We start from the raw sequence: 22,227 nt of genomic DNA on the forward strand, positions 1-22,227 counted from the left end.
TGCTACTTCCTTTTAAGTGCTATACTACATTTATTATTCTAAAATGTAATTTCTTAAAATTCTACACAATCAATTTTTGTCATTTTGGTCTTATTTTACTCAGATAAATATTCTCTATTTTCCTAAACAGTTGTGGAGTGTTTTTAGTGGTGTTTTCACTGTGTTACTGTATATGTTATTGCACAAATACTTTACACATTGCCTTCTAAGTTAAGCCTGCCTGCTCTGTGCCAAGCTACCAAAGGGTAGGCACAGGTTAATTTAGGATTGTGTTGTGACTTACCCTAACTAAGATTGTGATCCCTACTTGGACAGGGTACATATTTCTAGAACTAGAGACCACATTTCTAACAGACGTCAAATGATAAAAGCAGGGAAGAGATTGGGATACAATATATCTGGCTCCAAATGGGCCAACGGTTGCGAACAAACAACAATATTCAATGTTGAATTTAGATGGGATGAGCCACAGAGAGCATAATACTGACAACTTCTACGACACCAAGTCTATTGTAGGATTACAAAGCGAGAGGTTTCAGATGAATAGAACAAACATCTATTTCAGAAAGGCCCATAAGCTACCAGTTTCTGGACGGTAGTGTCTGGCAACAAAAAGCACCCAAAGAACCACCAGAACAGTCCAAAACAGAGGAGAGGCCCTGATGGTCAACAAGCTATAGAAAGTTCTGTATCGGTTTGCATCCAAATGGCAAGAAGGGCAAAAAGATATGATGGTTAAGAAGAGGTGCAACTAGGAAGAAAAAAAAGTTGCAGGACAGAGTACAGTTAAACTTTCATCTGAATAACTGTGTAACTGTGTTGACCAAACATTGTTCGAGAGACATTGAGCTACAACTGGAACTACAACTTTCTGTTCAAGGATACAGTCAAGGTCCACCTTACGTATCTAAGCAAATATCAACCAAGAAAAAAGCAGATTATTAACTATTGCTTAAGGGCCAAACTGAGAATGCATTTTAGGAGCCACAGTGTCATGTTCCACTGAAGTAAAATTAATATAGCAAAGTCAAAAATAAAGGGAGTGTGAAATTAAAATAGGAAAGTGGAGGTTTTACAACAAAGATTGCAACGGTTGCACCAAACAAATAGAAAATGCCCTCGCTAGACAAAATGATTGTTCGTGCTTGCTAAGTTATTTAAATACCAGAGACCACAATATTGAAATCAGTAGGAACATTTGCAGGGTGTCTTGTATGAAATTGTGATCTGCCACCAATTCCTTATTTTAATGTTACAAAGTGCATTTTTGCTTCCATAAAAACTTGAAGCGGGTGCCTAGAGGTGGGGACAAAAAAAAAACACAGGTGAAAATCGGTGATGGCTACACCTAGGTAAGATTGACAAACTGATTCGCAAAACACAAGTTACCCCGTTCTTAACTAAAGGTAGACACTATATCATGATAGTTCTCAAAATAGTGGACAGTACGAAAACAATTTAGGGCTGTTGGTAGCTCTGTGGTGGTAGGTGTCAAGTACCAGCACTCATTTGTGGGGACCAGGACTTTTATCATCAAACTTTGACCCATAAAAAGAGATAGGAAGGTAGAAAAGGGGGGAAGAAGGAGGAATAAAAAGATAAGGAAATGGTGAGTCCCCTTGTGTACGCTATGGCATAGCATGGGGAGCGCTCTGATGCCTTCGCATCTAGCTAGCGCTATACAAGACACAAAATTATTTTATTAATAATAATACTATACTTGTTATCTATGTTGTGAACATTTACTATTGTAAAGCACTCTGACTCAGATGATCTGTATAGTCTTGTTATCTTTGGTGTGAACATTTACTGTTGGAAAGCGCTCTGATACCTTCGGGTCTAGGTAGCACTACATAAAACTATCAAATAAATAAATAGAGAATGCAGAGATGAAAAAGGACCTGCAAGAGTGAAATAAAGAAACTGGATTGTAGAGTGGTGGATAGAAAGAGAAATGAGGTGGAATCCAGACTAGACAATCCTGATATTCAGCAACCCTTGAAATTCGCCAGCAGCAAGCTCGAAGAAATACTCTGGCCCCTGCACTCCTTTTACAAATTAAGCATTACTTGTTGGACTCTGATTTGCAGAAAGAGTGCCCCTTTGAAAAAAGCCCTTAAATTGTTAGCCTACTAAAATAATTCCCACAATGTGTTCCTTTCTTTTCCTACTAGGCTCCAGTCTGTGGTCAATTGAAGAAACACAAAAACAGCCATCTCCTCACAAGACAGGAAGGATATATTTTTTTCCCTCTGCCTAAGGAAACAAAGGATTCCCGAATGTCCCTCCCTGATTTATTTTTCCAATTTTGAATACTTTAGGAGCAGCGGAACTGCTACTGGCATGGCAGTATTTCTAACAGCCAATAAATCGAAAATATTATGTGTGAATATTGGAATGAAGCCATTAAGAAGATTACAGCACACAACACAGCAGAGGGTCCACGTGAAAAAAGAGCCGGTAATGCAGGACAACTGTGACCTCTGAACTTTTAAACAATCACGGCAAGCGGTCAGTCAAGAGAAAAATAATAGAGTTCACATGCGCCAAAAGTCAAATGAAACCAGTAAGTACCATTTAAATGATTAGTGACGTTTCTAAAAAAAATCCTCTAATCTGGGGCGATTTATTGCGCTAGACAGAGAATAGGAAGGACTAACGTCCAGATTAAAATCACAAATCAGCCACCTCAAGTTGCATGATAAATAAAAGTTTGTTATAAAAGTATTGTGGCAATGGCCCGAGGAGACGGGCGAAGCATCTGTCTGCTAATAGAGTGTATTTATCCTCAATGGCTGCTGAACTGTTTGGTCTTAATGGAGACAATCAAGGGAATTTTGAAGAGATTTTAGAAATGTGTTAGATTTATAGCGCAGCTCATTTACTTGACGGTCTTATTTGGCGATGTCATTTTCTTGGAGTGTGTAAGAGAGGGCGGAAGACAGAAGGGAATAGGGAGAGCATAATAGAAAACTTGCAGCTTTTTTCGCACTCCTCGCTCCTGTTTCTGTTTATACAGCTACTGCAATTAAACGTTTTATTAGGATTGTCAGTACGCGTTTTAATCTTATTTATAGTAATGTAAATGTATTCGCTCTGCACCCATCGGCCCGCTGCATTTCTCACAATTTCACAGCTCTTTTTTGTTTAATACAATGAGTGCAATAGAGACTGCTTGTCCAAAAAAGCCTAACATTCATTTCTTTGCAGTTTTAGAACGGTCATGTGACCTGCACTCGGTGATTGTTACTTTTCGGCACACAGTTCGCTGCTTCAGCGATATTCCAAACCATGTAAACTAAAACCGCCGTCTTCTTTTTTAGTTGCTGTTATTTTTAGTACTTCCTGCTTACTATTCGTGCCATGATCGTCAATTATATCGCTGGGATTCAGTTCTTCGTGCGCATCTTTAACGTGGCCTGTGTCGAATGTATTTTTACGGTCTTTATTTTTTCTTAGTTGTGATCTGATGTTTTAACATTAACTTGACGTTGTTTCTATTTATCCTAAATTAGTCTGCCTTTTTGGAATTTCATTTTTCAAATTCTCCTATAGCCTGCGACCCAACCCTGGCCTGCTGATTATTTTGAATCTCAGTTGCTTTGCCCCCTCATTCGACTTCTGCATTTCCGTTCTTACTCAGGGATTTTGCCCCATGCTTTTAGTAACTTTTTAGACCTTTATCTCTGTGTATTTTTTTTTATCCTTAGTTATTTCATTAGGCGGAATGTGTTCAGCACTGTGAGGATTTCAGAAACAATACTGAGTAGATCTGTTTTAATACATGATACCCATTCCTTTGCAAGTGTCTTGTTTAATTACCAGCTGGCAGGGAGTAAATATTTCAATACTTTATTATTTGGAGCATACAACACTAGGCTAAACATTAGTTGATGAAAAACCACCGCCAAAAATCATAAAACATGACATGGCAAATTGGGAGCAGAAACTGCTCAATTTGCCAACAGCAAATGTAAATACAGGATATAGAAGAAAATACTTAATTCAGCGTACACTCTTCTCAGCGCTTTTTCTAGTTACAAGGGGATCAAACCAACGATTGGATTAAACAGTGGCCATGGCCCGATTTTCGAATTACTCACATACTGAATAGCACAATAACAGATCTATGTGGCTTTAAAGTTCTGCATGGTGTTTTAAAAAGTATTAAATAGGCACAATTTCTTGTATACACTTTAAATACTTAAATTATTAAAAAGTCTGACAAGTGATGCTTAAAAGTTTATAAAGACAGCCAGACAAATAAAACATGTTACTATCAATAAGTCTCGTATTTAGTGCAGGCATGTGCATATGTCATGACTACACAGCCTTAACGCAGGCCCCTGTAGTGCAGCGGCCCTCAACCCTTTGGGGTTTCCATTCACCCCAAGCAGAGACTCAGGTTCCCTCTTCACATTCAGCAGGAGGGCCCCATCGTTTTGCTTTATGCCATGCGTGACTGTGAAGTCATCAATTCATAGACCTTAAGTTGAGAATGGAGACTTTTCAAATCTATCTTATAGAGGAGGCATTTTTCCATTTTAAGAGAACAAAGAGTAGGTTCTTAAATTCACAAGCCCTATAAAAGATAACATTTAAGAGCACATGCTTTCTATATATGGTATTATGAATCAAGAGTTAATTATATCACTGAAAAACCCAAACCATTCAGCTTGCTTCAACTATTTAGTAACACATGTAATAAGGATGTATACCAGCAGAAAACTGGAATCTTTATTAAATAAAAACAATACATTTTAATCAGACAGAGAATACCAAACAATTGTGCTTTTACTCAATACACTTTACTATGGCCAAGAGAGAGACTGTCAGAATTATTTTTCTTAATTCCTGCAAGATGCATTTGCTACAAAATGGCCTTATTGCCCTATTGTGTCATGGACGTTTCAAGATGCCCTGAGAACACACCACAGGATTCTCAGCAGCCAGGGCTGCACGACAGAATTGACAGACCATAAATCACCTTACCTACTGTGTATGTTTTATGTTGTGATGGTCTTTAAGCAATTATACAGAACATCAGATTCGAACCTCATTATTTACTGCTCCTACTTAAGAGCATTGAAACACGAGTTTTGACTTTTGGCTACTGTAAGGTCAGAGCAGTGAGAAAACCGAGACCTGAGGCTGGATCTCGGCAGATGTTGACCACCTGTATCTACCTGGTCTCTAAAACCCCCCCAAAAAAGTGAAATGTCTTCTCGCACAGTCCAACATCTCATCCACCCTTTCCCGCCTCTCTCGGGTCTTCACAGATCCAAGGGAAATAAGGGAAATAAGGGAATGTGAGGGGCGCTCTAATGCCACAAACAGTTACCGCCCCTGTCCGCTTTGGGTCTGCAGGGACCAGTTACTAAGAGGGGTCAGTAAGATATTGACCCTCTTTTCCCACAGCTTTGGGGGGAGGTGCGGAAGGAATGTTATTGTAATCAAGACAAGGTCCAGTTTCAAGATAAGCTTAAGATGGTATTTACTAAGATAGTAGATTCAGGATAAAGATACAGTGAGCCCCACTAAGAGCAGCCTTCCTGCTGCTCAGCCCATTCTCCCAACTGACAAACTCCACCCATCCAACATTCCACTGCATCATCCACCCCAACATTCCACACCACACTCACACAGGCTGAGCATCAGGTACACCACTTCTCACTTCCTCATATTAAACCAAACACAATGTAATGATCCAAGTGCAAAACACATCACAGAGAAAATAACATGAGCATAAATCTGAAAAGGTACCATTGCAAAGACATGAGAATGATTGAGGGCAAACCAGTAGAATGAAAATCATCAGGGAAAACACAGTACAATGGGCTTACAAGTTAACATCTAAAATTGCAGGAAAGCACAGGAGAAAATAGCAATTTGCATGAACGTCAACAATAGGCAAAGCAACAATAAAAAGACAATGCCCACCCAGGTACCTACAAAGAAGAAAATAACAAACTGGATAGGTAAATCAATCTATAGGCAGAAAGACAACCTTTACACACATCCACTCCTTTTCCACACAAACGCCCACCTTACCACACAAAACAAACAAACCTGCAAACAACTACACCACGCACAACCAACCAACACCTGAGCCAAAAACATACCAGCTGGCCAGGTCAAACATGAACGTGAACACAAAAGGGAACAAAACACAACTGTGCAGAAGAAAACACACCACAGAACACATGCTCAACTAGGAGAAAAAACCCCAAGCTTAAAGGGAGGAAGGAAAGAGAGGACAAACACAGAAAATGCTAAGCGAAAACGCAAAGCTACAGGTGAAGAGAACTTCACCAACCAACCACACAAAAGTTGTAGACACAAGTGACAATCCTAAGGCAACCCACAACCACAAAAAACAAATAGTGGTAGGCCAGAGAGGCTCCGCAACATAGAGCCTTCTCACATACACCCCCCCAACAGTGAGAGATACACACACTCCCACAACAACCACAAGGGATCAACTACAACACATTGCACACAAAGGTGACACACCATTGTCACCCACAACCACAAACATAGTTGTAGGCAAGAGAGGCTCCGCAACCAAGAGCCTTCTCACACACATACCACCAACAGTGAGAGGTACACATACTCCCACAACAACCACAAGGGGTCAACAACAAAATATTGCCCACAAAGGTGACACACCAATGTCCCCCACTAAAACAAAAACAGTGGTAGGCTAGAGAGGCTCAGACCCTAAGAGCCAACTCATACACACACCCCCAACAGAGAGATACACACACACTCTCACAACAATGACTAAGGGATAAACCAGAGTGACTTCATGCATAGAAATCAGCTCAGCAACACATTCACAGGTGTTAAAAGAGCGCTCCAACTCACAACAAACAATGCCCACCAAAATGTGGAAGACCAAAGGGGTTAAACCCTTAAATGACAGCCCAATTTCACCACTTTTAAATTAAATGAACACTTTGATGGTGAAAGACACCCTTCAATGAAGTGTCCCAACATACAAAATTATACATTTCCCAAAAAGAACAATGTATAGATACAGAAAACAAAGAGAAAAAAAACCCAACAAAGCGTCTTTCACCAAATGTTTGCATAGGCCAAAGTTCTTAGGGAGTCACTCCAAAAATCGAAGGAAAACGCAATGCAGATCTTGAAAACATCTCAAGGAACTTCACAAAACAAGTTGGCTCCGTCCGGCAACAAGAAACCACACAGCACAGAAACTTCCTCGGCAAAAGTCAAAGAAAAATAGTGGCACGCAGACTTAGGTAGCGCCGGGTGGCTCCAGTCATGTTCTAGTTGCCGTACTGCTGATGAAGATGTGGTGATGTGAGGCCAAGAAGAACAATGAACAGGAACCTGCTACCGCATTAGTGACCTCAAAGGCGGAGCACGAGGACCACCCTCAAAGCTGCAGACATGTCAACAGCGCAGCTCTCGTGGCGGATTCAAAATTCTAATTCCAACGCCACCGCAGAGATCTTAATGGTAAGCGCGCAGGCACAACATCAAATGTACCAAGTCTTATCAGTCTTATCAGAGTACAGTGGCAATGGCGTGTCAAATGAAACACTCCTACCTCGACATACTTCACAGCGTGAACAAAGGAACTCCTCCTCCTTGTAAAACCACCAAACAAGGACTGTGGAGATTCCTTGCAGATGTAGGTGTTGGCACTTCAAAAACCGGGTTTAAACTCCACTTCCCAAAGCTGCTCGAGTCACAAACCACGGGGACACATCACACCAGTAGCTCAACTTGGCATGGACACAGGGAACACTTGAGGCCCAAATCCGCTTGTGACACAAACACTGGGGACTCCTCACACCTGTTGCTCCACTTGACACGGACACAGGGGACATTTGAGGCCTGACGCACCTCCATAACCGTGACTCAGAGCCCTTCACCCGATGCTCTTCCACAAGACACGAACAAAGGGGGCTCTGTCCACAAAACAGGAACTGTGGGAACTTCACTCACTAATTGCTCTGTGGGCTTGACAATGATACTTCCACACCTTCTTACGTCTTCTTACCAAGGACACCTCTTCCAGTAAAAGCTCTCCAGACGCTCTTCCCTACACCAACAGATGGAAAGACAGCAGGTAGCACAAGTGGCGAAAGTGACACTACAGGAGAAACCACAGCAGGATGTCCCAAATAGAGGCAGCGGCAGACTGGTAAATGGTCAAATGGGGAACACCTTACAGCTCCAACCACAGGTGGACCCAGCATGAATTGGCACGCCATAGTTGGGGCCGACCGGTCTTGAGGTCACTGGTGGGGCTCTGGGCGGCCAGCTTGCTGTGCCAAACTTGATTACAAAAAGAGCTTCTCCAAGCTACGCTTCTTTGGTTTCCAGTTACTTTAGGCTTCAAAATACATATCCATACAGGTGGCAAACGCAGGTTCTTTCAGGGAAAGGTCGCCAAAATGTTGTAATCAAGACAAGGTCCAGTTCCAAGATAAGCTTAAAATTGTATTTATTAAGATAGTAGGTTCAGGATAAAGATACAGTGAGCTCCACTAAGAGCAGCCTTCCTGCTGCTCAGCCCATTCTCCCAACTGACAAACTCCACTCATCCAACTTTCCACTGCATCGTCCACCCCAACATTCCACCTCACACTGGCTGAGCAGCAGGTACAACAAATGTTCAGGGAGTGGTGAGAGAGGGTAGAAGGATGCAATGTGTTTTTTAAAATATGGGTGGGTACAGCTGGGTGGGTGCTTGAGGGTGGCAGTACGCCACATATTTAATTAGATTTTGGATTGAAACAAAGTTCAAAATACTACAGAGGGTGGCATGATGTCTGGGCTTTTCTATTAATGTTGGTGAAATTAACAGAAGCAGGTGAGTGTCGGTAGCAGGAGAAAATGTACATTTAATTTTTGTTATGTAAGACAGACTGAGAGATCCATTAGAAGGAATAAAAGATTTGAAATCTTGTTATTCACTGATATGACTGACAACAGATGGAGACAACATTTGTTTGCTCAACTCCCCTGTCTTTTTCTGCCTCACCAGGTTCTATGGAATGGTGGCTGTCAGTTTCACGCATCTTCTACCACCTCTCCCGGACCTCCACAGACCAGAAGGATGTGGGGAGAGGTCAGGTGTCTGCTTCCTGTGCCAACCACCACATTTACCTGTTAGAGTGGGTCTCCTCAGACCCCCACTGCACTTGAAGCTCTCTGGTCACATAGGAACAGAAGCGCAGCTTTTTGCTTGGAGGGGCATGGAGGGAACATAAAGAGGGTCATTTGGCAGGAGATAATGTACATTTAGTTTTTGTTTTGTATGGCAGCCATAGATCCATTAGCATGAATACCAATCAAAATCTGGTTATTCAGAGCTACAAAAAGTAGGAAATAGAAGTTGTCGCCAACTAAGATCATCCAATCAAGGCCTCGCCGCAGTCCCACGTATACAAAGATCCACCATGGGAGGTAGATCCTTCTCCTACTTGGTGGCCAAGACCTGGAACTCACTCCCCACTCACCTCCGCCTTACACAGAACCACATCTCCTTCAGAAAAGAACTTAAAACCTGGCTATTCGATAAATAATGAACCCCCTCCTCAAGCGCCTTGAGACCCTCTGGGTGAGTAGTGCGCTATATAAATTCCTGAACTTGAACTTGAACTGTTGTTCGATCAATACAGCAAGCACTCACTACCCCTGTGTTCACCCAAAACTGTGGAGATCCATGGTGAAGGATTGGTGGCTGGCAGTTTTACACACCTTCTACCACCTCTCCTGGAACACCACACACCCAAGAGAGGTAGGAGAACTAAGGGGGTCCTTTTAGCTGCGCCCTTTCCTTCTGCCCACCACAGCATAGAGCAAGGGGTTGTGAGTGACAGCAGCTTGCTCATCACATGAGAACAACCACCAAAAAGAGTGCACATCAATGCCTTGGCTGCTGGGCTACTATGTCTTTTTTCAAATTGTTTCAAATTTGTATTAAATATGCTTATCAAAAATAAAAAGATAAAATACATTGTATGATTGCCAAAGCCAATGTTTACTAAAGCCGCTGCCAACAAGGTGGAGCTCAGTAGGCATTGACTGCAATTAGAAAGTTCAGGCTTCTGATTAAGTCTATGAGATAGGGTGATACAGTAATACATATGAGCATCTATGATCATGCCAGAAATCTTTATTTCACAGTATAAATGTTTTTTGATTACTACAAGCTTTGATAACCTCTGTTGAATGTACACAAAATGTTTCAAAAAGGCGTACACATAGATACACTTCATCTCATTATGGCCCAGGTGGCAGGAAGAAGCTATGCGGAGATCCTCAAATGTTCATTCCGTGGCCAAATTATCATTTCAACCATCACTCACCAACCCAGGAAAGACACCACCAAACTAGGAAGTGAGACATTTTGATTTGAAAATGTTTTATCTTACCAGCCAATTTTGTAGTTCATGAGCTGCCTCTTGAATAAAAAAAGCAACGACAATTTAACACCATAGTGGAATATAAAATGTCCTTTTTAACAACAAAAGTCACATTTAAGATGTGTAGATTCTCTTGAGCTACTATGCATTTATTGTACCTTTAAGTGTCTTGAAAAAATACCACAAGAGATTTAATTTGTGGACCACATATTAAAAGCTGAAACAATAGGGTTAGTGGCTGTTGCTGTACACACTGCTTACACAGCATGGCAGTTGGCACAAACCACCCACCCTGAGGTGCAGCAGACAATGTGATGCCAAGTGTCTGCTGTGGATGGACAGAGGTGCGCAAGAGCAACAGAAATTCACTGAAAAGACTGAGTAATCGGAAGAGTACAGTGGGTACTGAGACCACAAATGAACATACGTTTACTTAAGAAACAATAATCCCAGAAAGGCTCAATTGAAGGCACAAAAGGGCTGCTATTTAAAAAGTATAGATCATTAAAACACCCTATTTATGGTTAGCTGCACAATGGAATTCCCTTCACAATGCAAAGCACAAGAGTTCCAATATCTAGTCACATGCAATCAGCGCAGTATTTTGGGCCATATATGTTCTTAAACTATTGTTTTCTAAAATGACTTCATTTGAGTGAGCTAATTTTCCTAAAATGTTCTCTTCTACATTTCGTGTATTTAACATTCCCACGTCCAAAGGATTCCTATGACAAACCGAAATACTAATCATACTGCATTGATTTGCAGTGTTTGCAGAACATTTTCGTATGTTTTTATCCCACTCTTAGATTTACTGTATGGCCGGTCAGATTAATCTAGAATAGAATTGCCTTCATTTTGCTTTCCTCACTCCGAGAGAAGGTATTTGACTACCACTCTTGGCAGTAAAATGTGCCACAAAATTGTTTTCGCTTATTTACTCAAATACCAACATTAAGAGGGGAAGGGTCAAAGGTGATTTCTGCCTTACTTCCAGCATGTAGAGCACTGCTGATCCACACTCAACGTTCGCTGACCAAGAGCTTCATTTCTTGTGGTTAATCAAAAGTCTGAAGTCTGCCAGTAGGATTTTCTCATTTGTTAAGCTGTGTAGTATTCCATCAAAAAATAATCTATCTACATATAGTGTAGTTTCTGTTCTGAGCAACTAGGCGAACAAAGTGCTCCTGCCTTACCAGCTTATTTTACAATGACCAACACGAGGAGTGGGAACATCATCATCTTAAGGGAAATCAAAAATGAGTCAATTTAACAGGGAAATATAGACCGCCCTCTACCAAAGCTAAAAGCAGCTCCTCATTCAACCAGCCCCCAAACCACCAAAAATATCCTATGGAAGACCAAAGGGAAAAATGACTGCCCCTTAATGATTCTGCCTTCATAGACAGACAGGCTTCACACCTTCAAAGGGATCTCTGCTAATACAAACAGCGCATGGTGTTTAGTTTACAAACATCATTGGAAGTAAGCGGCCTGCGCTCCAGGCAGAAAAAAAGGCGAAGCGGCTAGTGTTTCATTCCTGTGGCCGCCTCCACAGGATGAAGATTAAAAATGAAACTGAAATAATTTAAGGAAAACAAATAAATGTTTCAGAGACCTAGAACAGATCAAAGGAAAAACTCTCTGACCTCGACTGTACTCGCATTTCTCATTATATTGACCAGTGCCATCAGATCATTAATTAAAGGGACTAGCGCTGGCAGGTGGCGCAGAAGCAGAAACCGATAATTGGCCCCCTTCTTCTCATTGCCTTCAAAAAAACACCCACTCGCTCTTTTGCAAGACACGCCACTAGACAGACAGCGAGCCCTGCCTCATGGTATGATCATTAAGACGAAATCAAGGAGCATTTGCGTTTAAGGCTGCTTTGCCTAATGAAGGCAGCTCACTTTTTAATTACAATCCCGCTTCCCCGATGAGGGACGTTGTGTCCTGCTCATCCTCTCAGAATGTGTCAAACTGTTTGGCTACACTCTTAGATGCCACAAAAAATATCAGCAACTGCAACAACTTGGAGAATTGATACTGTGACAATCTTCTGCCTCTCCCTTCCACAACCTCAGACTTACCACTTCGCCGGGCAGGTCACCGAGGTCATTGAATGGAGTTTCCAAGGTGTTTGTGTCAATGTTAAGCAGAACCACGTCTTCCAGTGATCTATTTTTGACTCTCTGTAAAGAAGCAAAACATAGAAACATATTTCCATTAGGCTTTTCATATCTTTTGATAGAAATTTCTCTAAATTTGAATAATGATCCACAACTCAGTGACTGGCTTTGTTTCTCACTAATTATCTGATCTGAGGTCTATTATCCATCATGCCTTAGGTGTTAAAAGTATCGACATTTTATAATTAAAAAACTAATGCCTTGATTGCAATTGGGCTGTGGATCCTGCTTCAGAGGCCAAATCTTCTGCCCATAAAAAAACTACAAGCCGGGGCTAAATTATGCCTGATGTGGCAGTTGGCCAACACAATTGGTGGCATTTAAGACCACTCACAAGCTCAGGTGCAATCTATGGGCAATCCTGTTGTAGGTGAACTCATGCACAAATTGCACAGATCTCCCCAATTAGTAATCGGGGGCAGTAATAGGTGGATTTGCAGTCTGAACCCCTAATTTGCGAAGGGACAAGTAATCCGGTTGTTATATCAAAATTATAGCAAGATAGCAACACAGTTCAATATTCACACATGTGCACCCAGTTATTTTGGCAAATGTACCCGGACAGCATTTACTCGCTTTCTCAACTTCCATACAACACTCTGGGATTCTGCTGCATTGTTCCACTAGACTACCACAACTCTGAGATATAGATATATATGGCGGACAAGAGGGTGCACAAGAAATAAAAAATATGCGCTGAAACTAACCTGAATGGGTCCGATTCGTTATTTTGGTTCCAGTCTCTTTGGTTCAAACAACGAAGTATATGTATATGTATGTATGTATGTATGTATGTATGTATGTATGTATGTATGTATGTATGTATATATATATATATATATATATATATATATATATATATATATATATATATCCTGCCTTTACTAAACCAAAATTAGCCTTTGATTCCTAGTGATCGCCAAATCTCCCAATACTTTCATTACTGCCAGCCCTGCCTATTACTCCTGAGGGGTTCACAGCGTCTTGTAAATTTCCATGAACACTCTTAAGAAAAACTTTATCTTAGGGCCTAGCCACAATTTGTGGTAAACTGTACCATTTCATTCACACCCTCACAAGCACTGTGAAGACTCATTTCCAAACGCTCATAGTTGCTTTCTTGAGGTGTATACCCTGCATAGGAATACACCTGAAGCACATATATTTTTAAGATCACCAAACAACACATAGTTCTCTCAATGTTCTGTCTTATTCTAACTTAATTACCAGCCCTCTACTCTCAGTATCACCCTGTAAGAAACGTGCTCCAAAGCACAACACATATGACCCCTTTCTCAGTCTTATGTGAATTGTATACGATTTACCCTGCTACCTCCGGTAATGACTCAATCACTTCTCTCTTACTAACCATTTTACCTCTGTTTTGTAACTTCTATCTTACCTAATAATTTGTCATGAAATAAAAGCTACAGACATCATATACTTCCCTCTCTCCGCTCCATCTTTCAGTTTGACATCATTGTGAATCTCTTGTTTACCCACACTACCATGACTTCTCTTGCTCTATAACATTTGGTATTTCTCTGGAATTAACCATACCGTATGAAGGTATCAGTGATGGTTTATAACCTCCATGCCTTCTATGCATACACCTGTAATTACAAGTATTGTCTTCTGTGGGCCAATGTTGCCTAAAACTCCCTCTTTCTGTTGTCCACTTCTGCCCCTACATTTTCAAAGTCCTTGAAATAGCCTCCCTCGCAAGGACATGAAGAAGCACAAAATAAAGCAGCACACCAAAACAAGGGTCACCAATGTGGGTGGCGTCAGAAGATGCAAGAAGAATACTTCCTGTGGAATTCTGAAGCATGTTATCCACAGGAGTTGTCATATGATACTTCATCAAGAAGGGCATTGGGCAGATCCAGTGAGCATATGGGAGCCACACAATACATTGAGTATAAGGGTGATTGTTAAGCTAAAACAATTCACAACTTAGCTGTGACAAATACATTACAATAATTTACCAATAAAACATTTGTTTGGTAGTACCTTCTACCTCTGCATTCTGATGCCCAAAAAAAGCTATTAGGAGCATTTAAGGAGTCAGTGGTGTGATAATGGCATTCTAAAGCAAGCCTTGAGAATGCTGTTTACTTGTTGTTATCTGTGTTAGAGCTTTCATATGTTCATGTGAGCTATTACCAAAATGAAACCAGTAGTACAACGTGAGGCTTTCAGATAAACACAAAGAACCAACATGTACTATAAGGGGAATTGGCTACCAGCAAGGGCACTGGATATATGTAATTCTGATGCTGCATTGCTTTCTGCATAGTTATGAATTTACTACTTTTGCCACTTATTCCAAGAGATGCTGCATAATTAAAAGATTTCAACAATAAAACTTATTTATAGCTGAAACTAATGAAAAAGTACTGAAAACAATCACCACATGAGGTGACTCGCAGTGGCAGAACCTTTGCAAAGGTTAATCGATCACCCTTTAGTTGATGATTGCATGTACACAATACAGTAAAAATACAGATATTAGCAATACAAGGGAGAGAAAAAAAATATAGAAAAAAAATGAAAAAAGAGAAAGGGTAAAAAAGAGGGTTTCAGCAGTAAAACATTTGGTCAGCTTCAATAGGGAAGGGGTTCCTTGGAAACAAAAATATCACGTGTACCATTTGAACATCCCACTAGTCGAGATCAAAGGTGCTCGGAGGTACAAGCCTTATCACCTCTGATTAATAGACTGATGGATGCCTTCCATGTTCTTCACTGCTGACAAAAGTCTTTAATGAGGTTCTTTGCTAGAGATTCATACACAAGGGGGGATATGCTGTGCTGTGTCATGTTAATGGAATTTATTGTGTGCCAAACTCAACCTCGAGAGTGTATCCTGGCATGGTAGGAGCAGCGGCAATGGAGTTGAGCATCTGACTTGAATGTCTAACATACTAGGAGAAACCAAAATGGGTATGCAGATCAGATAAAGTTTTATAGCAAGCAAGGTATTGGTCAGTGAAGGACTGAGATACCAGATCGGGGGATCTGATTGCTCAGGACCAATAGCCCTCACACACTCGGATGGGTGTCATGCTTCATCATAGGGCAGCTCCTCGTCGAGCTGGCACTACAATGCCCGAAGGCCTCCTAAAGTGGACCTTTTGCCAGAGATCGTTTTATTTTTATGCCACATGTGAAGTATGAGTGGTAGTGCTCAGTGTGTGAAAAAGTGTAGATTGATGAGTTGTGAGTTCACATGAACTAAGGAGTGCCTAATGAATTTTAACATGGTGGTCCCCTTGTATTTAAAAACAGTGTGTGGATGGATATGGATTTAATGGTTTAATCTAGCGTGTATAAATAGGTCGACATGCTTCTGGTCATATTACAGTTGTTGATCTGGGAAATTCTTCAGCACCCAAGACCTAATCTACCCAGGATTGGGTTATTCGGGGATTAGATATATGGAAATACCCAATTACATAAATGAACCTAAGTGTATAAAGTAAACCTAAGGATCATTAGAAACCGATCTATGAGAAAAAACAATCAAAGAAAAATACAGGAATTCAGTAGTACCTACCAGGAAACATGGTAATTAAGCAAACTATGCATGGCACTCTTATGTCAGTAACATGATATGGTGGATCAGCCCTTAGTAACAAAGGTGCGGCATCGAATGTCATTTTAATTCATGAACAAACAGGCAAGACAGTCCAACAAGTTTGTGCCATCAGTGTAAGGCCGACATTACACAGCGCAGTGATCAGTAAAGAATGGAGGTTAAAATAAATATATTGGCTGGCAAATAGGCTAACCTACCTAAATATGGTAAGGTGTAGACCCCATTGGTTCTTGGCCCAGGAAGTGCTAATTATCGGGTTGGAAATTTAAGCAAGGCAAATCAGATAAAGTCAGCTAAGAAGGAAAGGTGAATCAAGTTGCTTACTTACAAGAGGGTGAGAGTAAAAGCTTGATACTCACAGTTTTCACACTGTGATTTTCACTATGACCTACCCCTGTCTCTGCCACCACGGAACTGAGCGGAGGGCAGGGGGTGGCTTTATATACTGGAGTATAAGTCATTAGTGGTTGCTCATGTGGGGAAATAAATTGCTAAAGTAAATATTGGGTGGCCCAGTATGCTTAGCTTGTGGCCATTTCTAGGCACCATGTTGGGTGTATGTGCCAGCCACTGTGCAGGATGGTGGAGATGCATATAGTAAACTAGTGATCTTGGGGCCGGCCCTGAGTCAAAGGTACCGTGTTACAGCAAGATGGGGTCCCTGAGAACGGTCAAGCTAAAGGCAAGAAAAGTGGGCGGTACTAAAAAGGACGTCAGGACCAGAAATAGTATGCAATGGGCTCCATCTAGTCAAGGTCTCAGGTTGCTGAGAGCAACCCCATTGATAAATGGAGGGAAGTCGACGGGGTCAGAGGGATGGTTATCTAGCAGGGAAAAGGAAATAGCGCAATCTCCCAAGTGGATGGGACTTTTTCCTTTATGAAAACACCAGGGTAGCCCCATTTAATAAATGGAGGGTAGTTGCATGAGTGGCGATTGCTAAAAGGGAACGCAAAAAGAGGGGCATAGTCTCACAACCGGAGAGCTTGTTCAGTTTATGAAACAAAGGTATCTCTAATAAAGTTGTCGAAGTGAGGTGGCTGTCAATGCAGGGTAGGTGCACTGACCACTCCTATGTTAAAGGCGGGATGCCAAGAAGTGCCCAACAAGACGTCTAAGCATGTTGAGGGAGTGTACATGTAGTAAATGACTGTGGCGCAAATGGCCTGCAATTAATACAGGTAATGCCAGGCTAATAGTGTCAGTAACATATTGTGGTAGATGTGTTGGGGTTTTCAAGGATCTAGTCAATCAACCAATCAATCAAACACTTCTTGTATAGCGCACCTTATCCTGAGGGTATCCCGGTGCAGTGCTGAGGGAGTTCACTCAAAAAGCCATGTCTTGAGTCCCTTCCTGAAGAGGTGGCGAATCAAGTCTCCATTTCACTTCACGGGAAATCACAGCTCAAGCCTGTTTTGTGTGTGGCTAATCGGAATATCCACCTTTGCTCCCTCCGGAACAAAGTATTCTTATTCATGTGTGGGTGTGCTTCTAAGGTGGACCAGTGTGAACCTTCAGTAGTGTGATTCTGATCAAGGTAATGGGTACTCATCATAGTGGTGACTTTCTTACAGCAGATGCCACTGCGATGTTCAAGTATTCTTACTTTCACCGGTCTAGTAATTATTCCAATGTAGAGTTTTTTGGACAAGCGATCGTGTATATGCAATTCTTTGTGTGAGTTCTTTGTTCCCATGTATGAGTCTCATCAAGTTTTACTTCTTTGGAGGGTTCAGTGAGCGCGCAGATACCACAAGAGCCACATGGAAAATGCTCTTTAACAGGGGGGTGGGGGATCTCATAGGAGCTGTTGTTCTTGGACGTGCTAGTCCTGTGTGGCCTGGTGTGTACTATGGTATCTTTGATATTGTTTGTGCGTTTAAATGCAAATCGTGGAACAGGGAAGGTTAAAGAGCCTGTCTGTATGATTGGGCAGTGATTTCCAATTGTTTTTGTATCTTAATAGAACTAGGTGTAAATGTGGTTACGCAGTTGATGGTGTCCTCTTGTGAACAGATGTGTCATTTCAATAAGACTGCTTTGTTATTATTTGATGCCCTTTACATGCTATCTTAACACATTGTAAGGTTAATGGCATGCTTCTAGGTTAGATGCAAGTTGTTGTCCCTGTTAGTCAAAGTCCTTAGTAGTGCTGCAATTGCGGTGAAGACTTAAGAACTGACCACAGAGAAGGAATGTTGTCCCTTAGAGATTCGAGATAATGGCTGTCATGTAGGAGCAGACTATTGACGTCCATCTGCTTTTTGAAAGTTGTTGTCAGTTTGTCTTTTGTAAGGGAAAGCAGTTAAATCAAGAAAATTAATGCATTTGACTGAGATTAACAAGTTACTTACCTTCGGTAACACCTTATCTGGTAGAGATTAAGATCTAGCCGCAGATTTGATACCTTTGAATTATCCCAAGACGTCAGACTGAATTCAGAAACTTCTACAGCAGTACCTCTATAATAACATCGTCCACTGGATGTGATGCCAACAGAATCCATTCAAGCCCTACCCTGGCGAGCTGTCGTCAGTTTCTTTTGCAACTTCTTTCTGTGCTAAAATGCCAGTGCCACGTATAGGAATTGCTATGGAAACAGTGTGCCCAAAAATAATCTTCTTTTGAAATAACATTTATATTAATATCTCATTTTTCAGTTCACAGAGATGGGTGGGCCGGTAAAGAATCTTCAACTAGATCTTGCCTCTACCAGATAAGGTGTTACCGAAGAGAAGTAACTTATTCATATGATAGAGATGCCTAGCTGCTGATTCCTATCCTTAGAATGAGATGCCTAGGCAACACCATCCAGGAGGAGGACCAGCAAACTGATAAAAAAAAAGATCCCCAACTAGGCTATCCAATCGGTGTAAGAAAAAGAGAGAGCGAGAGAGCAACAGACCAGCTGCCAGAAAGGGAGGGGAGGAAGAAGACATCCCACTAGAAACATCGTAGAAAACCCCACACAAACGGAATCTGCAACTGAACAAGAACATGGAAATAGACACCATGCCAGAAGAATAAGATGAGTTGGAAAGAACACTCCACATAAACATAATACTTCAATGCCCCCTTGATGTGAACTGGGCCAAGAGAATGGGCGGAAGGTAAAGGACAATTGTCAAAACTACAGAGTCAAAACTCTGAGCCATAGTAGTAAGCAATGCAGAGAGTGCCAACCTATAGTTTAAGATAATTTTGCACAAAAAAACCAACAATCATGGCTATAGACCACTCATTGGCAGATGAAACACCTCAAGAGTGAAGGAAGCTCTGAGATTAAGCTACAGAAATCATCCAGGGTGTAGGTGGAGGGGGGGTGCAAAGCAATGAGCATTCACAGGTGCCTCCATGACATGAGGAGAAGCGCAAGAACGCCACCAAAATACACTGTGCATAGAAGAGTGGCTGGAGACAATGACGTACTATAGAGGTACCTAATAAAAGAAGGCATAAAATACATAAATAGACCGTATGATATGAATATATCTATGCACAATGCATACAAACATAAATATATAGAAAAACTTACAATGTACAGGGGCGTAACAAAGGTCTCCGCAGCAAGGATTACCCATACTGGAGGGGGCCCCCTCAGCCCGTAATGTTGTGAGTGTAAGAGGGCCCCTTCAGCATATCTTGCAAGGGGGTCCCCCTCATGTTTTGTTACACCACTGACATTGTATAATAAAATGTGCCTAAGGGTACATATAAACGGACACAATATCGGTGGAGAAGTGTGGTTCACTGGTTAGAGGAGGCAGACCTGGAAGCAGAGGTCAGCCCGGGACCAGGGTTCAATTCCCGGCTCGGCGGGGTTTTGAGTCCTAAAATGTCCACGGACTCGACAATTCTCGCTCCGGTGCCTACTCGATTCATGGGTTCACACTCTGTGACTCTGGGCAATAGCTTGCTTAATCTCCACAACGGCCCCTCGCGGTGGGATGCCTGGCTTTCACCTTGCGGATACCCTGCCGGGGAATACCAGGACGGGTTCCCTAAGCAAGCGCCTTGATGCCTTCGGGTGATACGTGCGCTATATAAATCGCCATACATACATACATACATGACTGAAGATGGGACAACGGTGAGCTGGCAAACAGTCATATGGCCCTACATAAAAGGAAGGGGAGTGGAAATCCAACACCCCAAAAAACAGCAGTGAGCAGATAGAAGAGAACATTACTGACTGGACACTTATGATCAGGCAGTCGAGATACAACAGGAAAGAAAACAGCAGAGGAGAAACAACCCCACTAGAATAGAGAAATACGTCTGCTATGGAAGACTGCAAAAAGTGGCGAGTTAAACGAGACCAACACAGGAGAGGCCAATTCAGATAGCTAGTCCCCATCTTAAAGAAATAATAGCAGATGGAAAAGGAAGTTGGCTAAAGCAGCGGCTAAAAACCAAAGAACGCAGTATGGGTAGAACAATGCCATAGTGAAGGTCCAACCAAAGAAGTAAAGAACCGAAGGAACAGATGGAGAGGCAGTGCCTGCGGCCTAACAAGTGTGAAGGCCAAAGCAAAAGAAGTTCTTGTTTGCACAGAACAATCTGTGCCCAGCCAACAAGCCAAGTAATATTGCGAGTGAAGATCCTGATGTCACCAAAGATCATGTTTGGTATGCTCATCAGTACAAGGGAAACAAACCCCCAAAGGGGCAAATCTGTATCTGTGCTTGCAAGATGTGAAGGAAACTCCCCGGAAAGAATCCCAAGAGAACACCAACCTCCGCATGAATCAACCCAGAGAGCGTGATCATGGAACCCATGTCTGAGAAGAGATGGAAGATGGCAAATAGCCAGGAAAGAAGGGCACCAGATAGAGTGGAAGGGAAGAACCCCCTCGCTAGCATGGTGGAACACTCAACAAACTAGGGGGAGAAGACTCCCCGTGCACCAACTTCTGATTTGCACTGGTGCACCAAAGCACGGCATGTGGAGCTCGTTATAAGGAGAACTATAGTGTCTGAAACATTGGAGTAATACCTGTAAAGCATACAGGCGAAGTACTCTGTAGGACAGGAAACAAGTAACTTGCAAACGGACACAACATCGGTCATGATTGAAGATGGGACAATGGTGAACTGGCAACAGCGCATCCGCAAAATACCATGAAAGCACCTCAATCAGAACTGGGGTGGAAAGCAAGAGAACATCATGCAGTCACCATAAGATGGGTCCCAAAGCAACAAGGGACCACAAACTGTCTTCGTCAGGGCAAGAATGCAAGAACGAAAAATTCAATGCCGGGGCAGGTGCACCACACCGGATGCCACCGGAGGTGAAAAGTGAAAAGAAGAAGCCAACAGGCACCGAAATGAAGGAGACCATCCCTGGCCAGACTGAGTACTGGGGGGAATAAGAGGACAGTATAGCAACCAGGGATTACGTTTTCGCTCCACTCTGAATATTCTGAAAACTGCGTAAAGCAGAGTCCGCTTGAGAACCAAACAGATATTGACAATCAAACGGCATGTCCACCAAAGCAGACTAAACAGTTTCAGAGAAGCCAGAGGTGCATGGGCAGGTACACATGCAAAGAGCTACAAAAACGGCCGTGGCTCTTCCAAAGGAATCTGGGGGATCCGTGCCACAACGAATCAGCAATTGAGCTCTTGATGGCCATTCTGAACCAGCTGAGTAAGTGTGTCCCGAGAGTCATCATAGACGGAGGAGAGACGTTGCGAGACCGAATCCCACAGCACATGGAAAAAAATAGCCCAAAACAAAGGCGGCATTAAGGGACTACAAAGGTATGGCCCTGAAGTTGGGGGAGGCTGTCACAGCCTGAACCACAAGGCTGCTTGGAGAAGGATGACAGAAAAAGAATACACGGATGGTTGTGCTGCCCTGAAGTTCCTGGAATGTGGTTTGATTCTGCTCTGCGACCTTGATTTAAGAATAAGGTCGTCTCAGGACTGCACTCACATTGATATAATCCCCCCCGGTAGCCGGACGAGAGAGTGGACATTTGGACCTTTTAGTGGATGCTCTTACCCATCGGAGGGCCCGCTTT

At 42.2% G+C, this 22,227-nt stretch overlaps 1 protein-coding gene across 2 annotated transcripts in view; it reads right to left on the minus strand.

Annotated features, from left to right (window-relative positions):
• The window catches only part of DENND1B (DENN domain containing 1B), a 1,279,546-nt gene that overhangs the window by 387,819 nt on the left and 869,500 nt on the right, over positions 1 to 22,227 (minus strand). For both annotated transcript variants that reach the window (XM_086954825.1, XM_086954820.1), the window contains one exon: positions 12,500 to 12,601. In XM_086954825.1, coding sequence (XP_086810951.1) covers positions 12,500 to 12,601 — 102 coding nt within the window. The remainder of the gene's footprint in view (positions 1 to 12,499; positions 12,602 to 22,227) is intronic.

This window comes from Lissotriton vulgaris, chromosome 1_1 (assembly GCF_964263255.1).
Source record: "Lissotriton vulgaris chromosome 1_1, aLisVul1.2, whole genome shotgun sequence".
Taxonomy (NCBI): domain Eukaryota; kingdom Metazoa; phylum Chordata; class Amphibia; order Caudata; family Salamandridae; genus Lissotriton; species Lissotriton vulgaris.